Raw genomic sequence first — 11009 nt, 5'->3', positions numbered from 1 at the left:
AAAGCCAAGGACACACTTATGCCACATACCTTTTGCTAAACTTGTAATTGAAAAGTAACCTAGAGGGTCCGAATGGTACGAGCTGCACGTGAATCCATCTTCCAAGAATTTTATTTGCTTGATAAAATTCTATGATTTTTATTTTATTTATTCCAACTAGCTACTATACTGATCGAGTCATGTGAAGTGTGAAATCATTAGCGACTATATATATATATATATATATATATATATATATATATATATATATATATATATATATATATATATATATATATATATATATATATATATATATATATATATAATATATATATATATATATATATATATATATATATATATATATATATATATATATATATATATATATATAGGGTTAGGTTCATTTGAGACCACTTATATTTTGTGAGACCGTGAGACGCATTTGTTTATTTTTTTTTATTTTTTTTTTATTTTTTTTTAGTTAATTCATGTTCCGAAAATAATATTTAAAAAAAGAATTTTTTGATTTTTCCATTTATTTTGCATTTTAAAATTATTTTTAGAATATGTACAGTGTAATATTCTATTTAGAATATTTCACGTATTTTTCAAAAAAAATAGAATTTTTTTTTAATTTTTTTTAATTTTTTTTAATTTTTTTTAGTTAATTCAAGTTCCGAAAATAATATTTAAAAAAAGAATTTTTAGATTTTTCCATTTATTTTGCATTTTAAAATTATTTTTTAGAATATGTCAGGGAAATATTCTATTTAGAATATTTCACGTATTTTTCAAAAAAAAAACGGATTTTTTTTTTATTTTTTTTTATTTTTTTTATATTTTTTTTATATTTTTTTTAGTTAATTCAAGTTCCGAAAATAACATTTAAAAAAGGAATTTTTGGATTTTTCCATTTATTTTGGATTTTAAAATTATTTTTAGATTTGGTCTCACGGTCTCACAAAATTAGAATGGTCTCAAATGAACCTGAACCTATATATATATATATATATATATATATATATATATATATATATATATATATATATATATATATATATATATATATATATATATATATATATATATATTCGTTAATTAAGTTATATCTGCTTATACTAAAAAATGTAGTTGTAGTTGTAACGAAAATGCGTGTGTTAGTTTGAGGATAATATAATTTCTAGGATGATGTAAATTTCACTTTTATAATGCAAGAGGATATGCCTAGCTAATTTAGTTATCATTATATAAATATACCAACTTATTATCCTAACTTCCCATTCTTTTTTTTCTGCAAAACACTATTACCTATAATTGAAAAAGAGAGAAAAGATGCAAGCTTTATCCCCTCTCTTCTCAAGTAACTTCGCATGGCCCTCTGAGGATCTCATACCCAATCATTTTCAACTTGATGGCAATGATCTTTCTATAGATGTTGAAGCCAATTCATATAAATCTTTTCTTGGTTTTCATACATATGAAGATATCCAGCATGATTTTTCTAATGAAAATTCTAATTCTTCTGGAGGGCTTGTGAATGAAGATTACGCTAATCCTTTGATGGTGGTGAAGAAGCTCAATCATAATGCCAGTGAAAGACATCGTCGTAAGAGGGTGAACGACTTGTATGCTTTCATTCGTTCACTACTACCGATTTCCACTGATCAAAAGGTACTTACATGTACATTTAACTTGTTCAAATGTTAGTGAGAAAATCAGTCGAAAAAATGTATAATTCTCACATGTGCAAACACATGACTAACATTTAAGCTGTATATAAATCAGCTCTTGTAAGTACTTAATGTTTCAGTGGGCCCAGCCTTATAATATTTCTCTTTTCACACAGAAAAAAGTAAGTATCCCTGGAACAGTATCGCGTGCACTGAAGTACATACCAGAACTACAAAAGGAAGTAGAGACATTAATACGTAAAAAGGAAAAGCTTTCATCGTATTCATCATCAAAAGCTTACTTGACGGAAGAAGGCATGAAGAACAAAATGGGTAAAGATGCAAAAATTGAAACAAATTCATCATTTGTTTCTTCTGTAAGAGTTTTAGGAGCCAAAAAAGCTGTCATACAACTGATTTCTTCAAAGGATCATATACACAAGAGGAAGGAGATTGGCTTCTTGTCAAAGGTTTTAAAATACTTAGAGGAGGAACAAGATGGGTTTGTTTTGCTGAATTCAACGACCTTCAAATCGTTGGGGGAAGGGATGTTATTTAGCACTCTACATATTCAGGTACATAACAGTGATCTCTTTAATTAATCTTACACTAGAGTGAAAAAATGTCTTCTCTTAAAGCAACCTCAATTCTAAATTAAAGTACTTAGGGAATCTTCTCAAGATACAATTGGTTTTGTTTAAAAAAAAACTAATATGGGTCATTATTTTGAGGAAAATTTCTAAACTGAGTATATATTTTTCTATAAGGATGATTTTAGTTTTATATACACACAATGTCGAGTAAGTAGGTGTGCCACCTTAACTTGCTTAAACTATGAAACATGTAAAATCTTATGATTATATATATATATATATATATATATATATATATATATATATATATATATATATATATATATATATATATATATATATATATATATATATATATATATATATCAAGCATACTTATGTCATAGATCTGCTGTTTGCCACAATGAACAATCGGTTATTTCAATACTAATTTCATAATTAACTAATATTTTATGGAAATAGTGATATTAATACATCATTGTGTTGACCAGGTGCATGGTGATAATATCATAGACGCTGAAAGGCTGAAAGAGAAGCTCTGCTCTTTCTACCAACAATCAGATTGAGTTTTACTCCAATTAGAAGTTTAGATCGCGTTGTCTATACATATTATATCTAGTAATTAGCAAACATTAGTTTTGGTCCTTTTGGACATGTTAGTTATATAGCGGTCAACAAATAGATCATTGAGAAGGTAAATTAAAGCCTATCCACTTGTAACTACTAGATAATCAAATGTGAATAATAGTAAGAAAATTGTTACCATTCCTTCGTGCTTTGCAAGGTAAGGTGAATTTACTTCTTCTTCGATTCCTAGGCTTTCATAATCTTCTTACCTAATAAATAAATTTTTTTTTTTCATGAATCTTCTTACCTAATAAATAAATAACTTTTGTCACATGTTTTCTTCTTCTTTATTTGAACACATAATATATTTTTTAAAATTTTTAAAATTCTTTTTTTCCACTTTTCATTTTATTAAATTTTTCATTATATTAAATTAAAATTTCATATTTAATATGTAAGGTAATATATTTGTAAGGTATTTATTAGAAAAATGTTTATATATATAATGTATTTAATACATTAAAAACTCATTAATTTTAATAATTCAAAAATTTTCTCATTTTTTTTATAAATTCAAAATTTTCAAATTGTTAATTTTTTTTAAATAAACTCATATAATACATGAGTCTCACCTAGTTAGCTAATAACTAAATTCTAACAAAATATGTAGACAAAAAGGTTGGCAATTCTAGTCCCCTATGTACAAAAGGTATATAATAGATTATGCAACAAGTGATTTCCCTGTCGTTCGTGAACATAAATATTCTACAATATTTACACTTGACAACCTCTAAAATACAAGTAATATAAATTATCACAATATACCCGGTTGTCTTATATATCCCCTCGGTCTAAGTCTAATGAGGAGGTTGACAAATGCTTAGACCGAAACAAAATTCATTGAATAGGATACGAGGCCGGCCTTTAGTAAAAAAGGTTAGCGAACTGATATCTTAAGGGTACATATATCTATACTATCTATTAAATAAAAATAACTTCCTTTATATGCCTTTTTGTAGACTATCACTTCAAAAATTTATCATTTATTCTAATTTTGACACGTAACAGTCTTACAATATTTTTTTAATTAATTCAGTTTTTAAATTCAGATAAATCAAGATATGTATTAGATTTGAAATTTAAAATTAAAAATAAGATATATGGTAATTGATTTGAAATAAATTAAATTTCTATTTTTCATCATATTTTAGTATAGCATTATTGTTTTTTTTCAATGTAATTTTATTTTCTAAGTTGTCAATCCATGTAATACATGAGTCTCTCTCTCTCTCTCTCCATATATATATATATATATATATATATATATATATATATATATATATATATATAGAGAGAGAGAGAGAGAGAGAGAGAGGAGGGAAAGGAAGTGGGATAGAGAGTTTGGTGAATATATGACTGTCATTATATAAACTTACGTGTAGAACCTGCTAAAATTATGTAGTTTTAATTATAAATCAAAACAATTATAATGCTTTTTTGCATAATCTTCAATGTTTTTTCCCTTGATCAATTTTGTTCACAAAATAGATCATTGAGAATGTAAATTAAAGCCTATCCATTTGTAAATACTAGATAATCAAATGTGAATGCTAGTAAGAAAACCGTTACCATTCCTTCGTGTTTGGCAAGGTTACGTGAATTTGCTTCTTATTTGATCCTTATGCTTCCATGAATTAGTTAATAACGCAATTCTAACAAAATATGTAGACAAAAAAGTTGACGGTTCTAGTCCCGCTATATACAAGAAGTATATAATGGAATCATGACAAAAGCGATTTCCCTCTCATTCACATGAATACAAAATATGTTACAATATTTACACTTGACAACATCTAAATTACAAAATATCACAATATAATCAGTAGTCTGATATACCCCCTCAGTCTGAGGAGGAGGTTGAAAATGCTTAGACTTGAACAAAAATCATTGAATAGGACAAGAGGTAGGCCTTTTGTAAAAATGTTAGTGAATTAATATATCGAGGATACATGTAACACTCGAATCTACCCTCTTTGAATTTTCGCCTAAATGAAATGAATATCAATCTCAATATGATTGATACGTTGATGTTGAATCGAATTTTGAGATAGATAAATGGTGGTTACATTATCGCATTAAACCAAAGATGTGTGTCGAGGTGGTAGACCAAGTTCTAAAAAAAAGATTACGTATCAAACAAATTTCAGCGACCATATTAACAACCCTTCTGTATTCTGCCTCAACGCTAGATTGAGAACTAGTAGTTTGACGTTTGGATGACCTGGAAATCAAGTTGTCGCACAAGTAACACAATAGCCAAAGGTAATACGACGGGTGTCTTGAAAACCCGCATAGCCTGCATCAGTGTAGGACACAAGGTTGGTTGGCAAAGTGGCACTCATTTACAAACTCATGTATATCGTGGCCTTAACATATCGAACGATGTGTTTTAGAGCGATCCAGTGGGCAAATCGAAGTGCATGCAAACTTTATGAACATCGTAAGATATATTGGGCCTGGTGAATGTCAAATACTAAAGGGCCCCTGTAAAACTATGTTAGGTAGTCAGATCATCAGTTAAGTCACCCGCTTCACTGCTTAGTTTTTCAAATGTGTCTACTAGCGTGTGTACAAGGTTGCAATCTCCCATTTTCGCACGTGATACTATTTTTGAAGCGTATTTTTCTTGAGACAGGAAGACGTCGGTAGTGTTACATTTGACCAAGGTGCCAATGAAGTATTGTAAGGGACCCAAATCCTTCATGGAAAAATTGGACGAAAGGCGTGATAGAAGTTGTTGGTGAAGAATCACAGAGGAGATGGTGAAGATGATATTGTCTACATATAAGAGGAAATAAGCAGTGTCGATGTCGGGGTGGTAGATAAACAGAGAGTGATCACATGCGTTATGTCGAAAACCAAGAGTGGTAACGCAGTTTGTGAATCGTTGGTACCATGAGCGAAGTGATTTTTTCAAGCCATATAAAGACCACTTTAACCTGCAAAACATGATTAGGAAATCTAGAATCTCAAAAACCAAGAGGCTGATGCATAAAAACCGTCTCAGAAAGGTGCCCATGAAGGAAGACATTTTTTACGTTGAGTTGGTTGATTGCCCACTTTTTATATAGAGTAATGTTGAGAAGCGCCCAGATGACAGTCGGTTTAACTACCGAACTAAAAGTCTCCTCGCAATTGACACCTACCTGTCGAGGCCTGCCATCACAAATAAAACATGATTTATAGCGCTCTAAAGAATCATCAACCATTGTTTTATGTTTAAAAATCCAGATACATCGGTACTAAATCCTAAGTATCATTACCAATAAGAGAATTCAACTCATCAGTTATGGCATGGTTCCACTCAGGTATGGACAGTGCATCAATGAGGTTATGTGAGAGTGGAGCAATGTTGGTGACGGTAGATGTATGTAAGGATAAATGTTTTTTTTGGTTTAGTGATGTCGGACATACTGAGGGTGGTAATGGTATGGGGTGGTAGATTAGAAATATGAGTCAGTGGTTGGGCGTTGGTAATAGGAGGTGGTGGGATATTCTATTGAGTGTTGGTTTGTCGGCAACGAGAGTAAGTACATATTCGAGGGGTGCATCGATGGTAGTAGTGGAATTTGTAACAACCCGTCATTTCAGGTCATTGAAAATCGAGTCTTGTAACCTCTTGGAAAAAGTAATTGGAATACCATCAAAAAATGAAGTATTCAAAAGCTCTGGTTGGAGTACGCTATGTAGTAGATATCGTCTTAAGATTTCCAAGCATATAAAGAACACTAAAATCCGAGTTATAACGAAGAAGTTATGACCATTCTAAGTTTTCCGACAAAAACCGGCAATACGAAGTTACGTAAAAACGCAAAGTTTCAATAAAATACTTTTTGACCTTAAGTGTCTGAATGAAAGTCATAGATATCGTTAAACTGCAAAAGTACATAAAAAGAAACGCCCAAATCCGACTTCGTAAATTGAATTTATGATTTTTTTCAAGTTCGGTTTAGCTGCACGCAGCTAAAAACTCGAATCGGAGATCGAGCGACTTTTGGCCGGAATGACCTAAACGAGAATCGAAGGTCTCGACAATGGTAATTCAGTGGTAAAAAGTCTGGCAAAAACCGACGTCAGATAAAGAAGTTATGAATTTCTAAAGAAATTCCTTAAACACGACCTTTTAAAAATAAATAATAAAAATAATTTCGGAATTTGCCGACGGAATCTAAACGAAAGTTGTAAATCTTAGTCTCACCTACGCGTGGATATAAAGAACGTCGAAAACGGAGTTCGTATGAATAAGATATGAATTTTAGAATTTTCTTAATTAAATTATATATAAATTTAATTATAAACTCTTGGTATTATCCGAAGGGGGAGTCAGCATGCTCATCCGAGTTATGCTCCGCGTAACCCCGTACGCCCCGCGTACGCGAAGGCCTTGGTCTCGGTTCGTCCATGTCGCCCCATGCGAGCTATCCGACTCGTCCCATCCGAAGCGAGGCAGTCGAGGACTCGGTCACGAGTGACGCACGAGTACGCCCCGCGTACGAGCGTACGCACCGCGTACCGAGGCTTCTCAGACCCCTATAAATAGAGATACGAGGGTTCCGGGAAAATCACCCCATCTCTCTCATTTCTCTCACGATATTGCCTCGATTTCCGTGCCCGTTCTAACCCGAAGCCCTGGTCATTTTGCTCAAGTCCCGAAGGTCGATTTTACTCCCGAGATTCCCGAGAATCCCGAGAAAAATCCGTTTCCCGAGACGAAACTCTGCCCGATTTTCATCTCGCTTTCGTCAAACTTTCAAGTGAGTTCATACCCCTACAACCACACTTTAAATGCTTTTTAAACACTTTTAAGGGGAGGGGGAATACAAGTAAACACACGACTAAAATTGTGTGAAACATCGATCTTTTGCTATACTTTTCATACTGTTGTTTTAACTATCTTATGAAATCATCATCATGCAAAACACCTCACAACACAGCTTTACCCTCTTGGGATACAATATGTTTTGATAAATAGAAATAATGTTTTATTTGTACGTTTACATACAAATACATCATATCAAGGGTAACATTCTTTACTAAATCATTTTATGTATTCAAAGAACTTATGATTTATGCTTTGTCAAACATTGTGAAAAAGGATAAACTTTGCATACAAAACTACTACTTTAATACAGACTTAGTTGAGAATCCGTGAGACGTGTACATCTTCAAATCATACCTTTTTGCTAAAAGGTACCGCTTCAAGTCCTGTCTATAACCAGAGTCTCCCGTTCGGAGAACGTGTCAAATGTGTATAGATCTATACGGGAAGTCATGATCCCGCGCCCCGACTGTTAGCTACAGTCCGTCCTTTGGGGTGACAATTTGTCATAACGCTACGACGCCTGAAGAACGTCGCTACAGGCATATTATGTTTAGTATGGTTATAAAACTCATCGGATATACAATTATTATAGTACTTCTGATTGATGAATGAGTAGTTATTAAAAGTATTCTTCATCTAACAAACTAAAATCTTCTAATAGGTTTTATTATATAAATCTATGCTTCAACCTTCTAAAGCATGTCTTTTGCTTTCGGTTTTTAGTCTGGGACATTAGGCTAACTATCACTTTAGGAAAATATGGGATTTTCCCGGTATACAAATCAAACAACTAATAGGAAAATAAGGGATTTTCTTGATTTAACTATCCATATTATTCAATACATATATTCTCATGCATTTCACACTTTTATAAGAAAATAAGGGATTTTCTTGGAAAACATACACTCAATTTGGAATGGCATACAAACTTTCTAAACTACTTATGAACTCACCAACTTAATTGTTGACACTTTCTCTTTGAAATAACTTGTATTCTCAGGGAACCGCTAAGCAGGGTTGGAAATCAACTTTTGGGGATTAACGCGCTGGCGTTAATTACTTCTTTTGAAAGATGTTTATGCTTTTATCTTTTGGGCATGTAATGAATGCAATGATGTAGACATTTTAAAAACCTTTATATATGTATGGTCGTGTGTACTTTCCTTTCTATGAACTGTTATGATACTGAATATGACGTCCTCCGCCCCCGAACGTTTCCGCCGTTCTGGTTTGGGGGTGTGACAAAATTCGTAGGTGGCAAAGTATGTATGGAGTTGGGTGTGGGTCTACTTGACTTGGTATTCTGAGAAGCGTTGTGAGAGGTTGGAATGCAGACATGAGATATTTGGTCGATGGGATAGTTAACCGAATCCCAGACAGTTGGATGTGGTTCGGTCGTGAGTGAGTGTTAAAGGAAGCCATAGACGGGAGAGTGCGAGTGAAGTTTAGAAATGGGGAAAACATGCTCATCGCACACAACATGTCAGGATATTATGATCTTGTGGGAGGAAAGATCATAACATTTAATACCTACTATGAATGGAGGGGTGTCTGAGGAAGACACAAAGAGAGGATCGTTTTTATGTTTATGAATGTTGGTGGAAAGTGTAAGAGGATAGCATAGGTAACCGAAAACTTTAAGGCAGTCAGACGTGGGGTGTTTGTGAAAAAGAATGAAAGTAGGAGTATAGTAGTATTTTGTTTTGTGAGGATGAATATTGATAATGTAAGTTACCATTTGAAGGGCATGGTGCCAAAACGTGGTAGGACGAGACGTGTAACCAAGGAGGGTGCGAACAATGTTATTGATGGTGTAGATGGTTTGTTCCACTTTTCCATTTGAGGCGATGTGTGAGGACAAGAAAAACAAAAATTCATACCATTAGTAGTGCAAAAGTTTTGAAAAGATTGGTTGTTATATTCAGTGCCATTGTCACATTGGAAAGTTTTGAAGTAACGTTCGAATTGAGTGGATATGTGATTATGGAAGTTGAGAGAAACATATAAGACATCTGATTTTTTTGGATAGACGGTAAGTCCATAAATAATCAGTGTAATCATCAATAAACAACATATAATAATGGTGACCTCCCGAACTAATAAAGGGTGAGTTCCATGCATCACTATGAACATATAAAAAGGTAAAGATGTAAACGATGTAGAAGCATACAATGGTAACTTGATATGTTTTCCAAATATACAAGACATACAAATATGCTTATTGGAAAAGGAACGAAAATAAATAAAATTGTTTTTATGTAAAACACGTAACAAAGATGATCCAGGATGTCTCGAGCGATAATGCTAAAGATCCTGTGACAAAGCAACAAATGTGGAAGGACTGGTAACTTGTGCATTTGGTAGTGAAAGAGGGTATAAATATCTGGTTCTATCACATTGTAGGATAAGAATTTGCGTCTGGTAATCCTTCACAAGACAACGAAAAGGTTCAAATTCAATAGTAACGGAATTACCAGTTGTAAGGCGACGGACGGACAAAATGTTTTTAATTCGGTTAAGAGCATGAAAAATATATATGAGTGTTTGGGAGGAGGGAATGAAGGTTGAAGTGTGGTGTGTCCATAGCCATGGATTAGTATGTGTAAACCATTACCAATGACGAGATCGTTCGGTCCGTTAGTATTGACATAAGTTGAGAATTTACATGTCGTATTTGACATGTCATTGGTGGATCATGTGTCAAGATACCAATTGGGGTTCAGATTTAGTGTCATTGTGTGCAAGGCCTGTTCGGTATTGGTGGGAGTGTACGAAAATTTAGAGGCAACATAAGCATTTGCGGGAGATGGACATAAAATATTGTTTTCTAATGAGCAAAAGTGATGACGAGGAGGAGCTGTGGGGTATGGAACTACTGGATAGTTCCATGTAAGGCCATTCCAGTTTATTCATTTATGTTGTTGTTGTTGAGTGTACAATCTACACCCACAACCGTGTCCCCGACCCTTTCGTGCATGCACCCTATCCCTTCCATGTTAGAAACGTCCAGAGGTACATTTGACCGAATACTGAGGCTAATGAGAATGCAACATATCTATGGTATCACATCGATCTTGAGTGCCAAAAGTCATGACATTGGCTGATGGTGGTGTGGTAGTGGTGACTGATGAAGCAGTAATGGCGGCATGAGTGGCTATTTGTAGAGATTTCTTGGTTTCTTCAAGGCATAATCTTGAATGGGTAGTGTAGAAGTTGGGAAGTGGTGTTGATTGTTGTAGAAGAGTAACAATGCTATCGTATTGATCTATAAGGCCAATGATAAGTGACAATACCAGACGTTGATTATCAACT

General features: G+C 33.2%; 1 protein-coding gene across 1 annotated transcript; it reads left to right on the top strand.

Moving 5' to 3' along the window:
• The first annotated feature begins 1270 nt into the window (after positions 1 to 1270).
• On the top strand, positions 1271 to 3056 carry LOC111878354 (transcription factor ORG2-like). Its single transcript, XM_023874862.3, has 3 exons — positions 1271 to 1656; positions 1832 to 2230; positions 2740 to 3056. Exons 1-3 carry the CDS (start codon positions 1318 to 1320, stop codon positions 2812 to 2814), a joined length of 813 nt encoding a protein of 270 aa, XP_023730630.2. The 5' UTR covers positions 1271 to 1317; the 3' UTR covers positions 2815 to 3056.
• The last annotated feature ends 7953 nt before the right edge of the window (positions 3057 to 11009 follow it).

This window comes from Lactuca sativa, chromosome 5, assembly GCF_002870075.4.
Source record: "Lactuca sativa cultivar Salinas chromosome 5, Lsat_Salinas_v11, whole genome shotgun sequence".
Classification (NCBI taxonomy): Eukaryota; Viridiplantae; Streptophyta; class Magnoliopsida; order Asterales; family Asteraceae; genus Lactuca; species Lactuca sativa.
This window is presented reverse-complemented; position numbering and strand designations above follow the sequence as displayed.

Excerpts from the sequence above, each read along its gene's own strand:
- LOC111878354 (XM_023874862.3), top strand. The coding sequence starts at position 1,318 with ATGCAAGCTTTATCCCCTCTCTTCTCAAGTAACTTCGCATGGCCCTCT. Across the intron at positions 1,657-1,831 it reads CGATTTCCACTGATCAAAAG|AAAAAAGTAAGTATCCCTGG; the intron begins GTACTTACATGT and ends CTTTTCACACAG. Across the intron at positions 2,231-2,739 it reads TTAGCACTCTACATATTCAG|GTGCATGGTGATAATATCAT; the intron begins GTACATAACAGT and ends TGTGTTGACCAG.